Below are 23,389 nucleotides of genomic sequence, written 5' to 3' on the forward strand. Positions count from 1 at the left end.
ATTTATTAGTTTCATCTCACAGGTGAAGACACTGAGGCTAAGAGAAGTTAAGTGACACACTCAAGGGCACACAACCACCAAATATTGTCGAGTTTTCCTGACTTGAAAGCTGAAGCTTTTAACCACTGAGTTCTACCTGAACATAAGCTATACAGGCTATTTTAAAATTCTCTTGAATGTTAATCCATTAAAATAGCAAACCTGAGATTCTGGAATTTTTATTCACACAGCATACTTACACTCTTCATGGCAAAAGAATTTCTAAAACGGCCACATCGTTATCTTTTTTCTCTCCCCAAATGTGGCAGACTGCCCTTGTGAATTCCCACGGGATAGCCCTGCCACAGGAATAGCTAGAATGTTCCAGTGAAAAAGCATCTTTCTCACACAATGTTCATCACTGACATGTCTTTGTGACCGCTTCTTGTCCTCCTTGGTGATCTTAATCTATTTCTGCATTTTCTAACGTCAAGTTCAACTCTAGTAATAAGGAAGAATGAGAGCTACTGTGACCCCTCAGGGCCATGCATTTGAATTTAGGCCTGGCAATAACTCCTCAGTCAGTGTTCATGAAATAGCTGCCGAATGAAGAAATGAATACAAATTGCATGTGTGCAAAACACGTTTGTGGATGGACTGAGGCAGTAAATCCTCGACATTTCTGGTTTTGGCATTTGAAATCTCAACAAGTTATAGCTGTGAAAGCCCATGACATGCAGCATTGTAACTGTATTTTACTGAGGCACGAAACTGAATTACAGGGACGTTCAGGAGGCAGCTGCTGCCACCATCTGCCTCTCCACAGGACTGCCTTCTTTTCCACTCTCTTGAAGAAATAATGTCTTTGCTTCTTAGGGGTGGGTGGGGGAAGTGGCTCTGAAAAAAAGAAAAGCTAGGTGCTGGTTTTTCAAATATAAACAAACTCATGATTACTATTACCATCATAATGATATAATATAGCGTAGTTTAGAGTTTATTTTGGCCACAGAATTCATGTTGATAGTTCTATAAATGGCTTTTAATCCCATATTTATGGAGTCATGATCAATCTACCTGGGTTATTTATGTATCTAACTGCCTGTCTGTCAATCTATCTATTTATTTTAGTGGAGGAAATTATATGCTGTCATGTTAGCTGTCAACTGAGGATGTGTAAGGATACCTTATCAGGTTTTTTTATATAGACCTGTAACTTTTTACTATGAAAAATTATAAACACATGTAAAAGCAGACAAGTAATGAAACTCCAAGTGCCCATCACTCAGCTTCAACAATTACCAACTCATGGCCAATTTTTTCCCCCACTCACTTCCTCCCCTCCTGGATTATTTTGAAGCAAAGTTCAGACATCGTGGAATTTAACCTGTCAATATATCAGAAAATAGCTCTAAAAGATAAGGACTCTGTTGTTTTTTAAAAAGTACAACTACAGTACTGTTATCATACCTAAAACTTCATTAATAATCCAAGAAGTACTTTGCAAGGAGAAGCAATTTTTCTACAACGCATAGAGCAGACTTGAAGATGCCTTACCACTCTGGTCACAAATTCATCGTGGATGGATTCTTCCACGAACAACCTCCCAGCGGCAATACAGTTCTCTCCTTTGTTGAAAAATACTGCTCCCATGCCCTTCGGCAGCAGAAGAGAAAATATTGTTACCATTACTTGGGAACAGTCAAGATTGTCATAAGATTGCACACATGGAGAATCAGACGTTATTGGAAGACAGCAAACACCACAGAAAGGACAAAGAAAAACACAATCCCTTTAGTGAGGAGAACGGCGTGGAGATACTCAGTTTCGATGTAATATGTTTTTAGGAATTTTGTTTTCCTTTCCCACTTTTGGTCCATGAGCACTTTCAAAAAAAAGTGTGTAATAATATGGACATACCACTAAGGGCAAATTTTGTGTTGCAAGAAAATCTGGATTATTCTATACATGTAAATGTAATACTCGTATGTCAAATTTTGCATTTGTATCAGTTTGTATCAATCATGACTATTTAGAAGAACTCGCTTACCCCCCAAGTTGTAAAACACCTTAATGAGACAGATGATAAGGACATTATTTTAAAAATTAAGTGCTCAGAGTATCCCCAAATGTAAGCATAAAGAAGACGGTTTCTGTTTACGGCTAGACAGAACCCAATCTCATTCTAAGATTTCTGATAAGCAAGGAGGAGAAATGTGTTTTAGAAGTGGGCACCTAGGGGGCCAGCCTGGTGGCACAGAGGTTAAGTGTGCACATTCAGTGCCCAGGGTTTGCTGGTTCGGATCCCGGTGCGGACATGGCACCACTTGGCAAGCCATGCTGTGGTAGGCATCCCACATATAAAATAGAGAAAGATGGGCACAGATATTAGCTCAGGGCCAGTCTTCCTCAGCAAAAAAGAAGAAAAAGAAAAAAAAGAAGTGGGCACCCATTTCCTTGGACTTGACCCTCTCTTACCATTCTCACGGCCTTGTCAAGTTCACAGTCATTGAATATTATAAGCGGGGATTTGCCACCAAGTTCAAGGGAAACTTTCTTCAAGTTACTCAGAGCACAGCTAGAGGAAAATAAAGGGGAAATGAGCATTTTAGTCTGTCCATCTATCAGTTTCTCTGTCTCTTGCTTTTTCAACCATAAATTACTACTTGGCATGGAAAACATAATTGAGCTTCAGAAATATTAAGAAACGTATTCAAAGATAAACATGAATAGTGCAATGGTGATAATTGTTGAAGCTGGATGATGAGCACATGGAGTTCATTCTAATATTCAGGGTGCTTTGTGGGTATTAGAAATTCTCCATGACAAAAAGTTGTATCTTTTCTAAAACTAGAAAACTCTTAGATAAAAACAGTAGACTGAATTTTCCTGTAGGTTAGACAAAAATTTCTTAGGTAAGATATCAAAAGCATAAGTGATAAAAGAAAAAAATTTATAAATTGGACTTCATCAAAATTAAAAACTTTTGTGCTTCAAAAGATCCCATTAAGAAAGTGAAAAGATAAGGCACAGAAGAAAATATTGCAAATCATACATGTGACCAAAGACTTGTATCCAGAATGAAGAGCTGAAATTAGAATTCAAGAACAAGTAGAAAAACCGTCCAATTAAAAATGAACCAAAAAATTGAACAGATGTTGCACAAAAGAAGACATAGGAATGGAAAATAAGCATATGAAAAAATGTTCAACATCATTAGGGAAGCACAAATTTAAACCACAATGATATACCACTTAATGCTCACTAGAATAGTGATAATCAAAAGACAGTAAGTGTTGGCAAGGATGTGATAAATTGGAATGTCACTGCTGGTGACAATGTACAATGGTGCAGCCACTTTTGAAAATGGTATGGCAGTTTCCTAAAAATGTTAAACATAAATTTACCAAATGACCTATAAATTATGCTCTTAGATATCCACCCAAGAGAAATAAAAACGCACATCAATGCAAAAACTTGTATGTGAATGTTCATAGCAGTATTATTCAGTAAAAATGGAAAAAAACCCAATGTTTATTAACTGATGACCGGATAAACAAAATGTGGTATATACACATAACTGAACATTATTTGGGAATAAAAGGAATGAAGTACTAATACGTGGTACAATAAGGATGAACCTCTGGGGCCGGCTCGGTGGCACAGCGGTTAATTTCGCACATTCCACTTCAATGGCCCAGGGTTCGCGGGTTCGGATCCCGGGTGCAGATGTGGCACCGACTGGCAAGCCATGCTGTGGCAGGCGTCCCACATATAAAGCAGAGGAAGATGGGCATGTATGTTAGCTCAGGGCCAGTCTTCCTCAGCAAAAAGAGGAGGATTGGCAGTAGTTAGCTCAGGGCTAATCTTCCTCAAAAAAAAAAAGAATGAACCTCAAAAATATTGGCGAAGTGAAAGAAGCCAGATGCAAAAGTTCACATATTGTATGATTACAATTATATGAAATAATCAGAAAACATAAAGCTATAGATCCAGAAAAGAGATTAGTGCTTGGCTAGGGTTGGGGGTGAGAACAGAAGGTGACTGCAAATGGGCACTAGGGATCTTTTGGGGTAATAGAAATATCCTAAAATTGTATTATGGAGATGGTTGCACAACTGTACATTTATGAAAAACCATTACATTGTACACTTAAAACAAATGAATTTATGTATGTAAATTATACCTAAATAAAGCTGTTAAAAAAAAAAAGTTGTATCTTTTCAAATTCTGCAGTCAAATGATTGGAGATCCTCATAGGTAAATTTAGATTCTTTAGGTATAAAAATTTTAGTTACATAAAGGCCTGGCAAGGAATTTAACCTCTAACCAGATTACTGGAGTATTGGAGGAAAAAAACATAGATTTTTAGAAGTATACTATTTCCCCCTTCTTACAAAAGTATTGTTATTTAAAACATTTAAAAAATACCCCAAAAAATTCAGAAAGAAGAAATAAAATGACAAAATTCCATTCCATGACTCCATAATCATTGTTTTTACCATTTTGATATACTTATTTCTAGTCTGTGTCCAACCATAGCCTTTGCCTTATTTAAAATAATGGAGATTACCCAAAACACAATTTTATACCTCATTTTTCTTTCCATTTACCATTTTAACAACACTTTTCAATGTTATTAAAAATGCTCCATGGACATGACTGCACAGTATTCCGTTATGTTAACATAATTTAATCACTGCCCTTTTTCTTTTTTTGTTGTGAATAAGATTGGCCCTGAGCTAACATCCGTTGCCAATCTTCCTCTTTTTGCTTGAGGAAGATTGTCACTGAGCTAACATCTGTGCTAATCTTCCTCTATTTTACATGAGATGCTGCCACAGCATGGCTTGACAAGCAGTGCTAGGTCCACGCTCAGGTTCCAAACCTGTGAACCCCAGGCCATCAGAAGAGGAGGACACGAACTTAACCACTATGCTGCCAGGCCGGCCCTAATCATGCCTTATTTTTGGCATTTAGGTTGTTTGCAAATTTCTAAAACTAATGTAACTGCTTTTTAGGAATTCATTTAATAAATAATCCAGATTTGTCATTTATATGTCTCCTGAGTTTCTTACTTATGCTCCAGAGACAATTTGGGCCGCAGCTTTAGTACAGAAAATGTTTTGTGCTGGGTTGTTAAGGCTGCCAGAAGGGTATAGAATTTCCATATGGCTCTCGTTTCATTGACTTTGGGCTTTACGCTTTGGAAAGTATTTTATTACATTCCCGCACTTCAATACCCTGCAGTGACAAGTAGATTTCTCCTCTAAATTTGATGTGGTTTTTCTTCCTCCAAAAGCACCCTATTTAAAAACGCAAAAACAAAACCAAAAACGTGGTTTAACAGGATTTTTGGCAAATCAACATCCTAAAACCAATACCTCTTCATGATCTGTTTGCCAATAAGAGTGGACCCAGTGAAACCAAGCTTGCGGATATCAGGATGTTCAGAAAGGCGTTGTCCTGCTGTGCCACCTGTGGAGTTAGGGAAGAAAACATGAATTACAACATCACTCGAGTTCTTATGGTGAGGGGGGCTTTGAACTCATTAAAGTCACTTTCTGAGCTCTCATTTAAATTTTAGCTTTACATTTTCTGTATGGATTACAAGCTGACAAACATCTAAATAATGTCCTCCATGCAACTGTCAGCCCCCTCCAAAAAATGAGTGAGCCTTGGTTTGGCTTCCAAAGTAATTGTTAAGAATTGAAACAGGCCACTGTAGGGTAGTTTGACAATGTTGTACAATTTGCGTCCTTCATACCCTGCTCACTCATTATATTTCCACTTCAATGTTTTCAGGACATGGTAAGTGTATTTATCCTTAAGTTGACTGTTTGGTAAACTGTGTTTAGTCTTAATATAGTTATAATTCAGGATAAGACTTCAGTGGGAAAGCAGCCGTTCGGCTAGCCCTGTACCATTCATTAGCTACAGCCAGGCGGGTCCTTTGATGCCTACCTGAGCCTGGGAGGATGTTGATGACCCCCTTGGGGAAGCCTGCTTTAGCAGAGAGCTCTGCGAACTTCAAAGCAGTCAAGGGCGTGACCTGAGCAGAAGCAGACAGCAATTACCTTCTTCAGATTCTGTCCTGTCCTGTAGACCAGTACCTGTCTTCCCTTTATGGCTGGGTTAGAGTTTATTTCATTTTTTCTTTTCTTTTGATGTAATTTCAGACTGACAGCAAAGTTGCAAAAATAGTACAAAGAATTCCTATATATTTGTCACCCAGACTCCTCAAGTGTTAACATTTCCCTACACTTGCTTTATCCTCTCTCTTTTTTTTTAAAAGATTTTATTTTCCCTTTTTCTCCCCAAAGTCCCCCAGTACATAGTTGTGCATTTTCTAGTTGTGGCATGTGGGACGCTGCCTCAACGTGGCCTGATGAGCTGTGCTATGTTTGTGCCCGGGATTCGAATCGCCGAAACCCTGGGCCACTGAAGCAGAGCACACGAACTTAACTACTGGGCCATGGGGCGGCCCCTCTCTCTCTATTTTTTTCGAAACTGCTTAAGAGTAAGATATAGACGTGCCCCTTTACCTCTAAATAACTCTGTGTGCATTTCCTAAAACGAATAATTCTTTTACATAACCACAGTACAATGATCAAAATCAGGACACTACCAACGGACAGAAATCCTAATTTACAGACCTTATTCAGTTTTCACCAACTGTCCCAATAATGTGCTTTATAGAAAAAGAAAATCCAAGATCATACATGGCAGTTAGTTATCATGTCTGTAGTCTCCCTTAATCTGGAGGAGTTTTCTTATATATTTCAATGCATTAACATTTTTTATAAGTATAGGCCAGTTATTTCAGACAACGTCCCTCCCTCTGGATTTGTCTGCTGTTTCCTCATGTTTAGATTCAGGTCATGCATTTTTGGCAAGAATACCACAGGAGCAATGCTGAGTTCTCCTAAGTGCATCGTATCAGGAGACACATGCTGTCACATAGTCCCGATATTGGAAATGTTCATCTGGGAGAGGTGGCCTGCCAGGTTTTATCACTGTGAGTTACTTTTTATACTTTGTAATGAATAAATATTTTATAGGAAGATACTTTGAGATTATTTAAACATCCAGTTACTCCTGCACTGGTTTTATCCATTCGTTTTAGTATCCACTGATGATTCCTGCCTGAAGCCATTATTATGATGATGATTGTTAAATGGTGATTTTTGATCATTCCTTCTACGTGTATTAGTTGGCTTTCCACAAAAGAGCTTCCTCTTCTCTTTAATAATTCATTAATTCATGTGAACTCATGGATTCTTACTTTACTCAAAGGTTATAATCTTTTGCTATTGTTACTTCTTTCGATGTTCAAATTGTTCCAGATTTGGCCACTGGGAGCCCCTTCAGTACGGCTCTGCGTCTTTCTCACATGTCCCTATCCTTCTTTGAGCATTTCCTTGCTTTTTGGCCCAACAAGATGTTCCAGGCACATCTTATATTTTGCCTGCTCCAGCCATTTCTTCAGGAGCTAAGGTTTCTTTTAGTGGAGAATGGTATTTAAAAACTACGATATAATGGGAAATATATATTTGGTCTTTGTCTCTGGGTCCCTGGCACACGGTTCCGAAAACCTTGGAATCTCTGGAGTGAAAAGTGTCTATTGTATACTAGTGAGATGACTGGTGGCTGGAGCCCCCAGGTAGCTTCAGGATGGGGTCGGGTCTTGAGAAAGACCAAGCCATGACTAGAGGGTTGGGACTTTCAGCCCAACCTTAGGGAAGTGGAAGGGGCTGGAGATTGAGTTCCATCACCCACAGCCAATGATTTAATCAATCATGCCTAGGTAATGAAATCTCCATAAAAACCCCTAAACAATGGGGTTCAGAGAGCTTCCGGGTTGGTGACCTCACCCATGTGATGGGAGGGTGGCTCACATGAACTCCATGGGGACAAAAACCCCTGTGCTCATGACCCTTTCAGATCTCACCCTATACGCCTCTTCCTCTGACTGTTCATTTGTATCCTTTATAATAGCCTTTATAATAAACCAGTAACAGTGAAGTGCTTTCTTGAGTTCTATGAGCCATTCTGGCACATTACTGCACCCGAGGGCGGGGGTCACAGAAACCTCTGATTCATAGCTGGTTGGTTAGAAGTACAGGAGGCCACGGCTTGCACTTGGCATCTGAAGTGGGGGCAGTCTTGTGGAACTGGGTCCTTCACCTGTGGAGTCTGTGCTAAACTCCAGGTAGTTAGTCTCAGAATTGAAGTGAACTGTAGGACACCCAGTTGGTGTCCAGAGAGAGAATAGGTTGGTAGGGGAAAAAAACACCCACACATTTGGTGTCAAAAGTGTCATGAGTGAAAAAATATCAGAATTTTAGAAACCAAGATCTGGGCACTATTAGAGTGTCATTCTAGGCCCTTTCAGCAGACAGGGCTGGGAGAGAGATGTATGCATATATGTATGTACACACATCTCCCTGTCTATCTGTCTATCTGTCTATCTAACTATCTACCTATCTACCTGTCTATCTATCCATCCCCACATATACCTACATCCATTTCTTTATCTAGCTTTCTAAATGTGTTAAAACCCGTGAGTTTACACTGATACCTCTATCCAATATTTCAGGGTTCATTCTATCCTTCCCCTTTTTTGTAATTGTAACTTTCTCCTCCAATGGTGAGAAATATGGCTCCCATTTTCTACAATAAGTATATTTACTTATTTGCTCAGTCCTAAACCGTACATATAGAAAGTAATCTGAGAATTAAGCCATGTCGCTATGAAAAAGAGGTCTAGTAACTAGAATTTTATCTTGACGGGCAGTGTTTTTTTCCTTTAGTCTGAGGACATGTCATCCGAATGTTACTCAAAAGTTCCTGGGGTCAGTGCTTCCTCTCACTCCCGTCAGTGTGGTGATGGTATTCATTTGAAAGATGGCTTAACTAATTTGTTTTCGTTTGTATTCAATTTTAGGGGTTTTGCCCCATCTCGGTTGACGATATTTCTTTTCTTTGTTCATTTGTTGTCATTGTTGGGTAGGGAAAATTGCTGCCCAAAGTGAGGACTGTACAAAAGGTACCTTCAGAGCAGTCTTCTCCTCTCTCCCCTTTCCCTCTGTCCCTTCCAGCCCATCGCCCCATGTCCTGGAGATAATCCGTCTCATTAGTCTCCGAGTTAGCCTCCGTATGTTTCTTTTTGCTCAGATGAACATATACAGTTTCTTATTTTCCCCTCCTTCTTACATAAAAGGTAGCATAATATGGATCTCATTTTAAACATCTATTACAGCAATGCATATCGCAGAAGCAAAATGAAAGTCGTATTTTCACACTCTTAAAAATTCATGCTGGGCCAGCCCTGGTGTCCTAGTGGTTAAGTTCAGTGCACTCCGCTTTGGTGGCCCGGGTTCGGTTCCTGACTGTGGACCTACATCACTCATCTGTCAGTGGCCATGCTGTCATGGCGGCTCACATACAACAAGTGGAAGATTGGCAACAGTGTTAGCTCAGGGTGAATCTTCCTCAGCAAAAAGAGGAAGATTGGCAATAGGTGTTAGATGTAAGCTCAAGGTGAATCTTCTTCAGCAAAAAAAAAATAGAAGAAGAAGAAAAGAAAACAAAGAAAAAGAAAAAAAGTCAATGCTGATTAAGTCTTAAATTAGTACTTTGTAAGCTTAGTCTGAAAAACTGGAATGTGCAAAAGATCCATTGAGGTGTGAATAGAAAATAGTAGAACTTCTATTTACATAGCTTAACTGATAACGATATGAAATGGATCAAACATAAGTAACATTTATTATATGGCTGGATCCTGGCACTCTCAGTGAGCGAAGGTCAGATGGTCACAGGTGTGTGCAGGGTCCTAGGAAAGAACAGGAGCTCACAGGGCCAAGGGGATGACTGGTTCCCTCACTCGCTCATCTGCTTTCAGAATCTGCCACATGTTGAAGTTTAGTGCCTGGTTACGCGGATCCACAGACAACAATGTTATTCTAACTAACCCAGCCTTCATCAAACGGGCAAGCGGCTGAAAAGGAATCTGCATAGAAACTGCATAATACACAATAATAGTAACAAGGCAAACACAAGCAAATAATGAGAAAAAGGCAGGGCTAACATTTTTCCTCCTTCTAGTAACAGAGCCATGACAGTAAAATTGTGAGGTTTTAAAAAATGGCAATCTGGTTAGACTCAATGAGAAGTCGGCCCCAAACATTTGAAATGATCAAGAAGATATTTGAAATAGTAGATTTATACCTACTATAGTTGAAGATGACCCTAGCCCAAAGTGTATATTATTATGCTTTGGTATGAAATCAGGATTAAAAAGACATTTAAAAACTAACTATCCTGAATTAAGGATAATTGTCTTTAGGTAAGAAGAAAAAGATTGTTTATATCATTAATAAATAAAATAAAACAAATTGTTTCTCTTTATCTCATCTCCATTTCTATTGGTTTTCTTCCATTTGGCTGTCCAGTTGTCCCGGCAGGATTATAGGTTTAAGTGATATATGGGAAAGCATCTAGCAGCATTCAGGGCAAGAGTAGGTCATTGCCAAATATCAGGTTAATAAAGGTGTCAGAACGTGTCAGATCCGGACCACTCCAGGCCATGGGAATCTGCACCTTCGGATCAGATTAAAGGAGAAGAGCCATCTAATTCAGACCTCCTGACATTCACACAGGCCCTCAATACCGTAAATGATTTCACATCATCATTGCATAATATTACGCAATAAAATAAAAAGATGTCTCCAACATAACAATGGCAACTTTGGGTCTTTCATTTTTAGGATTAAAATTATCATCAACCATTAAATTATCAGTTTTAAGTTACAGATAGAGCTAGACTATAATTTCCACGGGACAGAAACTTTGTGCATCTTCTTACTGATAATGTGCCTGGCAATATATGTATGCAATCAGCGTTTGTAATTTTTGAACATTCTATATCATCATTGGAGTTCTTCGATGTTTAGCGCTCTCATTGGACACCACATAGTGGTTCTCAACCCTGGCTCTACCTTGGAAACAAATGTGAAACTTTTAAGTAATACCAATGCCTGGGCTCCAACCTAGACCAATTAAGTCAGAATCTCTGCCAGTGGGGCCCCGATGTCAGTATTTTTTAAAGAGAACTCAAGGTGATTCTAACGGGCAGCCAGGATCGAGTACCACTGGGCTAGGTTATCGGCCTCCTCTCTTCACTCTGCCGGCTTCTTGCTGTTTAAGGGGTGGTGCTTCTTGGGGGAAGAGCACTCTTACAGGACGCTGTGAGCTGGTACAGTTCCCACAGAAGGGTTTGTCCATCTCCATCACACAAATACACGTACCTTTTAACTCAGCGATTGTGCTATTCGGAACACATCCTATAAATATATTTCACATGTCTGTGATGCCATATTTACAAGGTTATTAACTGTAGCATAGTTTATATTAGCAAAAGGGTGGGAAAATCTAAATATCCATTAATCAGGAAGTTGTTGAATAAAATATGGTTTATCTATATAATAGAATACGATGAGATATTGTTTATACAATAGAAACTGTTAAAAAAAAAAAGGAAGATTTTTTTCCTTTGGTGAGTATGTACAGAATGCTACTTTGTTTATTTTATAATTTTATTTTATCATGGTAAGAATACTTAACATGAAATCTACCCTCTTAACAAATTTTTAAGTATATAATACAATATTATCAACTATAAGTACAATGATATACAGATTTCTAGAACTTATTCATCTCGTATAATTGAAACTTTATGCCCGTGAATTAGCAATTTCCCATTTCCCCTTCTCCCTTCTTTGTGTTTTTCAATAGAGTAAAATAAACATATATTTACATATGTTCACATATGCAGAGTATTTCCGGAATACCTAAGAAATTAATAAAAAACACTCACACGGTTGCCCCTGCGGAGGTAAACTGGGCGGCTGGGAGAACAGGAACAGCAGGCAGATCTTTCACTATCGGTCTCTTTGTACTTTTTGAATTTTGAAATTTTTGAATGCATAACTATTTGTTACACGAAATTATTTTTAATGAGTAAAACAGGATGGCTGTGGTCACACGACCATGTAGCCGTGCCAAATGAAATTGTATTCTTTTAAATCATAAAAGAAAAAATAAAAGAAGAGTTGTAGGGCATGAACCGCAAACTCTTCCAGAATGGAGACCGAGTTTTCTCTATGACTTGTGCACCTCGGTGTGTCCACTACTATGCACTGTACACAGTAAATACTCAGCCAGGTGTTAAGTTGGCTATCATATATTTTTTTGAAATGCTATTATTGCATTAAAAGATTTTTTTGAGACCTCCATCATCTGAATTATTCTTTTCTTTTCCTTTTTTTTTTTTTTTTTTGCTGTGGAAGATTAGCCCTGAGCTAACATCTGTGCCAATCTTCCTCTACTTTTATATGTGGGTTGCCACCACAGCATGGCTGACAAGTGGTGTAAGTCTATGACTGGGATCCAAACCCGTGAACCCAGGCTGCTGAAGTAGAGTGGCACCGAACTTAACCAGTACACCAAAGGGCCGGCTCCTGAATTATTCCTTTTTTATTATTTCCTTGTTACCCACAAGTATATATTTTCACACAACTGCCACAATTAGGTACATTCTTTTGCATGCTTTTCCCTCATCTTCCATATCTTTAAAACATTTTTAATAATTAAAATTTGAATCCTGTATAATACTTTTTCTTTTGATGTTTCATAGTTACTCTAAATAATTCCCTAATTATTGGGCAGTTGGCGTTTTGCAAGAATTGAACTGGTTTGTAGAAATTCAGTGCATTTCACTGATGCACACTATGTTTGCTTTCATTGTCATGGAAGTTGTAAATTGTGGAATCTCATAGGATGCATTGGGTAGCTATTAAAAATGAGTATTTACTAATACAAAAAGATGCCCATAATATATGAAAAGATGTCATAATATACAACTCCTTTTTTGTTTAAAGACCTAATATTTATAAATGTACATCTCTGGGTTTTTTTGTTGTTGTTGAGGAAGATTGGCCCTGAGCTAACATCTGTGCCCATCTTCCTCTATTTTGTATGTGGGATGCTGCCACAGCATGGCTTGCTGACTGGTGTGTAGGTCCGTGCCTGGGAACTGAACCTGGGCCACCAGAGTGGAGTGCACTGAACTCAACTACTAGGCCATGGGGCTGGCCCCTGTATGCCTCTGTTTTTAAGTTAACAGGAGAGGAGGAGACTTTGCACCTGGTCCCCACATCTCACCTGCGCTGGCTTCAGCACCAAGGTGTTGCCTGCTGCCAAGCACGCGGCGCTCTTCCACGCCAGCATCATCAGCGGGTAATTCCAGGGGATGATGATGGCACAGACGCTGCAGGGAGGGAAGACGGCATCCTTAGTCGTCTCAGAACAACACAGCTCCCGCAGATCCCTCACACGCTCTCCTTGTCTTACCCAAGCGGCTCCTTCTTGGTAAAGGTCAGATTGCGATTGGGACGGGCCTGGTTGATGGGAATCGTAGAACCCTAAACCACAAAAAAAGGTGATACTTATTTTACTAACTGAAGTTAGTAAATTTAATCTCAAAGAATGCATTTTCTGTCTGCTTTTCTTATTTTTTCTTAGCTGATATGAAAGGCAGTGTTTGATTTAAAGAAATATATCTGCACCAAAAAAGAAGCTGCTGTTCCTTTCTCGAAAGAACTGAGACACAGAAGAATAAACATAGTTCTAATTTCGTCACCTCCATTCCCAATTTCTTGGCACTGCAGAGAATGTTAATTGCCTGCCCCATATCAGTTCTCCCCTCTGACCTTAGTAACGGAAATCCTATATTGATAATGGGGATGGCAAGGTGCCCAGATAAAACACCGCTTCCCGTTTCCATAGCAGACAGGGATGGTCAACGGAAGATGTAAGCACAAAACATTGGAAGGGGAATGCTCTTTAAAGTAGGCTGACTCAGCTCAGACAAGTGCCCTTTACCCTTCTCCCTACTCTCTCTTCTTCCTTCTTCCTGATCAGAAGGTTGCTGAAATGGCTGGCACTGCAGTGGTTATCATGAGACCATGAGACAGCCTTGAAAATGGAAGTCACATGGTACTAAGGAGGTCACAAGGCACTAAGGCCTGGCAGAGAGAGAAGAGCCTGTGCCTCACATACTAGCCCTGCCTGCCTTTGGACTCCTTGAAATTTAGAGAAAAACGAACTTCTTTGACTTTTCTGATATATGCAGCCAAACTTAATCCCAACTGATTGATGATAATAGTCTTCAACTGAAGCTATTTGATTATTTTGGCACATAAAGTATTATTGATATTCTAATACAAGTGTACAATCTCTTATCTGAAATCCTTGGTGCCAGGGCTGTTCTAGGATTCAGAATTTCTTTGACTTTAGAAACATAACAATACACATACCTTATATTATGTTATATTATCTATAACCCCCAAGTGGGTCTCGGGCAGCCCCCCATAATCAAACGCATTAATATTTATTCAGTGAAATGTACGAATATTCACTCTAAATGATATAAATAAAGATTAGAAATAGACTCATGTAGATTCAGGTCGGATTTTGGCACCAAATGAATTTGAACCAATCAAACAAATCAATTTTCAGGCTTCAGAACTATCTGGATTTCATAATTGATGATAAAGGATGAACCTGAACCACGATTGCTAAATACTTACATATGTATGGCTTTGTGGCTGAACAATAATAAAAACTACATTTATGTACAAGACCTACTATGCTGCAGACTTGTCTAATTCTGTAGTATATAAACATTTCTATCTTCTTTTTTTTTTTAAAGATTGGCACCTGAGCTAACATCAGTTGCCAATCTTCTTTTTTTCTTCTTCTCCCCAAAGCCCCCCGGTACATAGTTGTATATTTTAGTTGTGGGTCCTTCTAGTTCTGGCATGTGGGACACTGCCTCAGCATGGCCTGATGAGCCGTGCCATGTCCGCACCCAGGATCTGAACAGGTGAAACCCTTGGCTGCCAGAGCGGAGTGTGTGAACTTAACCACTCGGCCACAGGCTGGCCCCATAAACACTTACTCCTAATCCTCATTACATAACTTGAAGATATGTACTACTGTGACAATTTTACAGATGAGGAAAGTAGGCTCAGAGAGGCAAAATAAATTTAAAAACATCTGCTGGTAAGTGGCAAAGTTGAGACAGACCCAGGTCTGAGTCTATATTAATAGTGGTGGCAACAACGTGCCCAGAAAAAATACTATGCTCCTCAGTCTTCCTAGCAGATAGAGAGGGCCAGTGGGAGATAGAAACAGAAAGTATTGAGAGGGTAGGAATACTTTTTAAAGTCCTTTTACCTTTCTCCCTCTTCCCCACTTCTTCCTTCTTGCTGCTGGGACTGTGGCTGTGATGGCTGGTACTGCAGTGGTTATCATGAGTCTGTGAGTAGCATGCTTTCTGCTGTTTGCTATGAGCCCTTTCTTTCCCTTTTGTGTCCCCAATGCTAAGACCAAGTGTAGCTGTCATTTATCATCACATGTGCTATTTATTTTCTTACAGTAAAAAGGAAAATGAAATATTTATTGTACCCATGTCTTTAAAAATTGTTTTCTTTTACCCAGCCTGCTTAGCTCATCTATGTCAGCTCTCTGGCCTCTGGGGGCATTTGAGTTTGCAATCCCTCCATGATACCAGGATTCTTCCTGTATGTCCAGAAGACTACTAGATGCCCTCAGGAGACACTATAGCAAAGTACAAAGAACATCATTAGACTTCAGGTTCAGAAAGTCTTGAGTTCAAGTCCTAGCTCTAAGGTTTACTTACAACTATGTGACCATAGGCAAGTCATTCACTGTCCTCAAGCCTCCATTCCCTTAGCAGTAATAAAGGATGATAGCCATCCACCCACCTCAGATAATTGTTTTAGAGATTAGATGAGAAAGCCTACATTAGACATGGCTCTGACCCAGTGTCTTCACAGTCTAATAAATGTTCGTCCCTTTTCCTTTTGGAATGATCCGCATGAAGACAACTAACACTTGTGTACCTGAATTTTGTCACACCAGCCAGCAAAATATCTGAATGTTTGCACAGACATTCCAATGTGAGTCTTGAGAGCCAAGGTGTAGACAGCCCCTGAATCGAGAGCTTCAATGGTCGCCAGCTCCTCTTGGTTCTCTTCCAGTAGGTCTGCAAGTCTGTACGATCATGAAAGAAATTCATTCAGCAAATACTGATTGAGCCCCTCTTACGTATAAGGCACCATCCTGAGGGCTGAGAATTCAGAGGTGGACACAAATGGACCAGGTCTCTGTCCTCATGGACAATGTGGTCCAGCAGGGCAGACAGACATTAAACAAAGAATTTCACAAAGAATTTGTCTCAAGAGTTACAAAGGAGAAGCAGAGGGAAGTCTATATAATTTGCCTCATAAATGTGTAAGAAGTAGACCAGTGACTGAGCCACGGTAATCCAAGGAGATCCATGGAGATCAATGACATCCAAGGAGATCCATGGAGATCAATGACATCCAAGGAGATCCTTGACAGAAAACAGTGGGACTGTGGCTAGGTCAGGAATATTCAGGGAGAGGTTAGGGTGCAATCCACCCTCCTTGAGACCCCATGAACACTTGAGGCTTTCTGGTTGGTTCAGAAGTATTTCCAACACTAACTGAAGAGGACAAGATAGAAATGCATGGAATGAGTTACAGACACCACAACGGATTTTTGTTTGGTGTCCAGTTTCTATGGGAAGATAAGTCTAGGACTGTCTAACGATGATGAAATAGTCAAAATGCATCTTTCGTGTTCACCTCCGCCATTTGCTTTCTTTCCTTTAGTGGTTCTCCGAGCTGTTCCTTTTGGACCATCCCAAGGTCAAGCTTGAAATCGTCCTCCCCTACTGTTTCTTCCAGACCCTGCTCTAAGAGAGCTTTTGACCAAGGTTAGGAGTTTGGCTTTCGGTAAGAGGAAAGTTGAATTTATGATCGAATCTAATTACTCTTAGCATACTCCGGCCTCAGTATTTTTCCCCCTTACTCCTATTCCCTACACATCAAGCTGATTTAAAATTTGTCTTTGAAAACAACAGGCTGCTGGATATCCTCCATCTGCTGCTCTCATCCATTCTCCATCCTGCTCTGAGACCCGGGAGGATGACCTTTATAGACTACATCCCCTGCTCCCCTGCTCTCTCTCTGGGCTTGGCCAATGAGAGGCCAATGGGCAGCACCCCCAGGAGACTGGTGAACGGGGGGCAGAAGTGGAGGGGGTTCGAACCCTCTGGCTGCCTCACTGATGGCTGCAGTTCAGCAGCTGCTGTGTCCCTCCACCAAAACCGCCGTCACCTGGTCTTCTCCTCCAGCTGCACATCTTGCCAGATTCTAGCAACAGCTCCTTCAGACCTGGGAGCAGTGGTAGCTTCTCCCGTTGCTGCCCCTGCTCAGATGCTTCCTTATCCTTTGCTGGATTCCCTTGACCTTGCCCACATCTTTGTAACCATCCTTTATTAAACTTCATTTCCCACTGGGACACTGACTGATACAAGCAATAATACAAAAATCAGAAACTCAAATGCATGGAATTTTGTATGATCAAGTACAGAAGACATATTACTATTATTATACCTATGATTAGGTATAATAGGTGCATACTAGAAGGTTTTGAAGAAATTTTTAAATTTTTTGGCAGTTAGCCAATATCCAAAGGTCGCAGACTTGCATTTTTTTATATTGTAAAATATTTATCTTTATTATTTTTTCTTTAATTTTTGATTGAGGGCACATTGGTTTATAACATTATCTCAGTTTCAGGGGTACGTCACTATATATTTCAATTTCTGTGTAGACTACGTCATCTTACGTTTTAAAAAACATACCTGTACATCAATCTTCCTCTTTCTCTTGCATTCATTCGCCCCCATTCACCGTTCTCAAAAGCATCTTTAGCTGCTGCTACTGCCTTGTCAACATCCACCAAAGAGGCATAAGACACTTTGCATATTGTCTATTTCAAGTAAAAATAGGTTATAAGTTATTTACATAGAGAGAAATATAAGTATGCTTCTTAGAATTACTGTTACATTATAAAATCCACAGAATTTTATGATGGAGAAATCAATACATCCAGTAACACAGGAAAGAAAAACAAAATTTTAACATGAAAATTATGAGTCTGAAATTTGGTACTTCTCATGCCACACCACAATATGGAAAGACACCTTTAGGAAAACTATAACTATTCTAGTGCCTTACGGAAGCTGAATTTCTTGCCATGAGCTTGTGAAGTCTGCAAACTTTTTCCACATATAGCTTCATGTGGAGATGTGCCTCTGATGTGTATAGATGTAGCTATCCATCTAAATTTATCATAAATATTCGTTCCATAAAATGGGCTACTATAGTTAACAGCAGCCAATACCGGAATTGAACAGTTGAAAGAAATGCATGAAGTACATTTGTATTAAGTACTTGGAGGAAGACTGAAAGAATAAAGTAACTTCTTAAGACTGTCTGTTTGACAACTGTGTATAAACTAAAAAGCCATGGCCAGTGGTCACTACGCACACTAAGTAATTACTCACAGATCCATCTGTTGGGTTGATAGTGTCGTAAGTCTTTCCATCATCGGCATCTGTGAACTGTCCATTTATGAAACACTGATATGGCATTTTTACTGTCATTTTATTGACCTCTTTTGAAACCTAAGAAAGAGAATTATATTCATAGATTCAACGGGTTTCTGTGGTTATGCATCTGATACCAAATAGTAATAAAGAAGCTTTTTCACTAACGCAGAGAGAGAAGTTAAGTCAACAGGATTCTAGGTCCTACTGTCCAGAAAAGACAAGCATGTATAAGATTTGACCCTCACGATGCTCAGATTGGCCACTGAGGCAGGAGGTTAGCATTGGTGATGACCGACGTGCTCAAAGCTGGGCTTTACGAAGATCTGGTTTTCTTCCTTACCCAGATGAATGATAACTCAAAAGACCTCCGGATAATGAAACACCTCCATCTAGAGGCGGTATCTATGGAGTGCAGCCATTGCTTTCACTGAAAGCCTTGAAATCGCGTTTGTCAATAGGTTTGCTTTTTACACCGGTGCCATTTTAAGTTTTCTTTCCTTCTGTTCTTCCCCATTTTCACTTTCTCTCTCTTACATATGTGTTGCCTAGATTGTAGTCTCTGCTATTAGCTAACAAGTGAATACAGGTTAGTCCATTAACCTCTGTGAACCTCAGTTGTTTCAACAATAACATATGATACCTGCTTCTTACAGCTATTAAGAGGAATAACTGAGATAATATATGCGAAAGAGCATTATTAAAATAAAATTCCATATTGTTGGCGCAAGGTATTAAAAAGGAAATTTAATGATTTAAAAAATTATTTCATATAGAGAAATTGATGATACTTAAAAAAGAAACAAAAAATCGAGAGAGGGTATCTTGCCTTATCCCATACCAAGTACTCATGTTCCATGAAATATTTCCCTTGTGTTTACATAGGATATAATGAAGGGAAGTTCACCTGAATTGATGTGTTCAGTCCCTGCATATAACCCAGTTTTCTAAACCCATCATTCTGGGAATATGCTACGTGTCTTACGTGTATTATCTAATCTGATTCTCTCAACAACCCTATGAGGAGGATGTTATTATTCTCCCATTTAAGGTATGAGGAAACTGAGGCTTAGAGGAGTTAACTAACTTGCCAAAGGTCACACAGCTAGCAAGCAGCGTTACTCGGATTCAAATCTAGGTTGGTCTGCCTCCAAAATTCATGATCTTAACCCGATGGTGCTAAACTGATTTCCAAATTTACCTAACTTTTATTAAAAACAAATGGATGAGAAGCACTTCTGAAATAGTAGATTAAGGACCTCTGAAAATTCTCACCTTCATAAAAGCAATGAGAACACTAGAAAATATTGTCAAAATCATTTTTCTCATAACTCTGTAAATTAATCAAAGGATTGCAAGAATTCATTTATTCAAGAAAAACAGATGAATTTCTGTAAGACCAGTGAGCTTTGTGGCATATTAATTTGCCCTCTACCCATCTCTCTCTTGACAGCTCTGCAGTAACTTCAAAATCAACATCTTTGCAACGATCATAGCTGTGAAAACGAGCAGCCTATTAGCCACCAGAGGGGGAAAAGCGGGTCTGGAGCTCTCTCAAAGACTCATCCCAGAGAGTTATTACGATTTGGCATGGCAGTGTCCTGAAAAGCTGCATCCTCAGGGCTTGTCTTTATTAGCCCTGACTCAGAGCTTGCAGCACAATCAGCTCTATCCCTAGGGCATTCGTCCAAAATAATCAGTGGCGACTGTTTAATATTGCAGCTGCCTGAGGCACTAACACCAAGTGAGGCTAACAAATGGGTGATGAAAGAAATGAAAAGGAAAAATGGGCATGACATATCCATAGGAAGCTTTAAAGAAGCTCTGACATATTCCTGGGACTCTAGAAGGCCAACATATGTGCAGGGCTTGTGCATGTGCCCAGGAAAGACCTAAGAAAGCCCTAATCTCTTAGCTCTGGCTGACCTGAGTCTCTGTGCAAGCAGGAAGTGTGTGAAGATTAAGGTGGAGTTGTGAACATCCTGCTGGAGCTTTAAAGGTATACTCCAACACACCATGAGTCCCACAGTAAAGGCTGGGAGACTTATCTGTTCAAGGAATTTAAGGAAATCTATGCCCAATCATTAGCTGACCACTAAGTTAACCAAGCAGAGACTTCAAGGGTGGTAAACAACAAACAATAAGGCTTTACAGAATTAGTCCAAGAAAGTCACTAAATAGAGAAAAAGCAACAATAACAACCAGCAACAACAACAATCTCTGTGAAGGTAGGGGGGATCTGATTTCCAGAGCTGCCATATTCTATTATTTAAAATGGCTAGTTTTCAACAAAAGATAACAAGACATGCAAAGGAACAGGAAAGAATGACCCATACACAATGGAAAAAGAGCAGTCAATAGAAACCATCCCTGAAGAAGCCTAGACATTGGATTTATTAGACAAAGATTTTAATAAGCTTTTATAAATATGTTCAGAGAACTAAAGGAAACTACGTCCAAAGAATTAAAGGAAAGTAAGAGAACAACGTCTCATCAAACAGAGAATATCAACAAACAGATAAGAATTATAAAAAAAAGAACCAAATAGAAACTCTGGAGTTGAAAAGTGCAATAACTGAAATTAAAAAAATTCACTAGAGGGGCTCAAAAGTAGATTCAAGGGGGCAGAAGAAAGAATTAGCAAACTAGACAATAGGTCAATAGAGATATCCAGTTTGAGAAACAGGAAAGAAAAAGAATAAAGAAAAATGAAGAGACACGCAGAGGCTGCAGGGACACCATCAAATATACCCACACATGCATAATAGGAGTCCCAGAAGGAGAGGAGAGGTGGAAAGGGCAGAAAGAATATTTGAAGAAATAATGGCTGAAAATGCCCCCAATTTGATTAAAAAAATTAATCTGCACATCCAAGAAGCTCATCAAACTCCGAGTAGGATGAACTCAGAGAGATGCATCCTAGGCACATCATGATAAAATGGACAAAGGACAAAGACAAAGAGGGAATCTTGAAAGCAGCAAGAGAGAAGCAACTCACTACATAAAAGGGATCCTCAGTAAAATCAACAGTTGACTTATCCTCAGAAACCATGGAGGCCAGAAGGCAATAGGATGACATCTTCAAAGTGCTAAAAGAAAAAGACTGTCAACCGAAAATCCCATCTGCAGCAAAAATACCCTCAAAGAACAAAGGAGAAATTAAATCATTCCCAAATGAACCAAAACTGAAAGAACTGTTAGCACATTGCCCTTCAAAAACACTAAAAGCTGTCCTTCAGGCTGAAATGAAAGAACACTAGACGGTAACTTAAATCTTCATGAAGATGTAAGGAGCACTGATAAAGGTAAACAAAGGGTTTTTTTGTTTTTGAAATGTATTTTTGTTTTTAATGCTTTTCTTCCCCGATCTGATTTAAAAGACAACTGCGTAAAGCAGTAATTATAAAAATATATTGGCAGGCTTATAATGTATAAATATGTAATTTGTAGGACAATAATAGCACAGATAAGCGGGTAGGGAGCAAAGCTATATTGCAGCAAAGTTTTTCTATACTATTGGTATTAAGTTGGTATTAATCTGAACTAGAATGTCTTGAGCGAAAATGTCCATTGTAATCCTCAAGGTAACCACTGAGAAAATAACTAAGAATATACGGTAAAGAAACAATGAGGGATTGAACTGGCATACCAGACGATAGCCATTTAACACAAAAGAAAGCAGCAAAGGAGTAGAGGAGCAAAAAAAAAAGGCATTAATCAAGACATATAGGAGCACAAGTGGCAAAAGAACAAACAGATGAATTGGACTTAATCAAATTTTAAAATGAGTGTCAAAAGACGCTATCAAAAAAGCGAAAAGAAAGCACATAGAATGGGAGAAAATATTTACAAGTCATAAAACTAATTAGGGTCTAACATCCGAAATATACAAAGGCCTCTTACAACTCAATAATTAATAACACAAATGTCCCAATTAAAAAATGGGCAAAGGATTTGAATAGACATTTCTCCAAAGAAGATATACAAATGACAAATAAGTGCATGAAAAGATGCTCATCATTAGTCATTAGGGAAATATAAATCAAAACCACAAAGAGATACCACTTCACACCCACTAGGACAGCTAAAATAGAAAAGACAGGCAATAGCAAATGTTGATGAGGACACGGAGAAACTGGAACCTTCTTGCATTGCTAGTAGGATTGTAAAATGGTATAGCCACGTTGGAAAATAGTTTGGTAGTTCCTCAAAAAGTTAAACATAGAGTTACCATATGACTCATTGATTCTACTCCTAGATATATACCCAAGAGAACTGAGAACATATGTTCACACAAAAAATTATACATGAATTTTCATAGAAGCATTATTTATAATAGCCAAAATGTGGAAACAAACTGAATGCACGTCAACTGAGGAATGGATAAACAAAATGTGGTGTGGCGACACAATGGAACATTATTTGGCCTGGAAAAGGAGTGGAGTGATAAATATACTCTGCAACGTGGATGAACCTTGAACACATTATGCTAAGCGAAAGAAGCCAGGTGCAAAAGGCCACATGTTATATAATTCCATTTATATGAAATGTCTAGAATAGACAAGTCCATAGAGACAGAAAGTAAACTAGTGGTTGTCAGGGGCTGGGGGCTGGGGGAGGAGAGCAGAGAATGATGGCCAATGGATACAGGGTTTCTTTTTGGGGTGATATAAACGTTTCATAATCAGATGGGGTGATGATTGCACAACTGTGAATATAGTAACAACAGCTAAATTGTACATTTTAAAAGGGTGAATTTTATGGTATCTGAATTATATCTCAATAAAACTGTTATTTTAAAAAGGTTATAAATGTAAAAACAAACGGATGAAAGGCACAGAATCT

At 39.1% G+C, this 23,389-nt stretch overlaps 1 protein-coding gene across 2 annotated transcripts in view; it reads right to left on the bottom strand.

The window, feature by feature from the left end:
- ALDH1L2 (aldehyde dehydrogenase 1 family member L2) overlaps positions 1-23,389 on the bottom strand; it is a 58,174-nt gene that overhangs the window by 12,472 nt on the left and 22,313 nt on the right. For both annotated transcript variants that reach the window (XR_011433802.1, XM_001498616.5), the window contains exons 11-19: positions 18,503-18,622; positions 17,798-17,925; positions 15,966-16,116; positions 13,390-13,460; positions 13,201-13,306; positions 5,941-6,028; positions 5,361-5,454; positions 2,455-2,554; positions 1,534-1,632 (exon numbers count right to left, since the gene is read on the bottom strand). Coding sequence is in view for 1 of the 2 variants with exons in the window: in XM_001498616.5 (XP_001498666.3) it covers positions 1,534-1,632; positions 2,455-2,554; positions 5,361-5,454; positions 5,941-6,028; positions 13,201-13,306; positions 13,390-13,460; positions 15,966-16,116; positions 17,798-17,925; positions 18,503-18,622 (957 nt within the window). In the remaining variant the exon portion in view is untranslated. The remainder of the gene's footprint in view (positions 1-1,533; positions 1,633-2,454; positions 2,555-5,360; positions 5,455-5,940; positions 6,029-13,200; positions 13,307-13,389; positions 13,461-15,965; positions 16,117-17,797; positions 17,926-18,502; positions 18,623-23,389) is intronic.

The sequence above is a fragment of the Equus caballus genome, chromosome 28 (genome assembly GCF_041296265.1).
Source record: "Equus caballus isolate H_3958 breed thoroughbred chromosome 28, TB-T2T, whole genome shotgun sequence".
Taxonomy (NCBI): domain Eukaryota; kingdom Metazoa; phylum Chordata; class Mammalia; order Perissodactyla; family Equidae; genus Equus; species Equus caballus.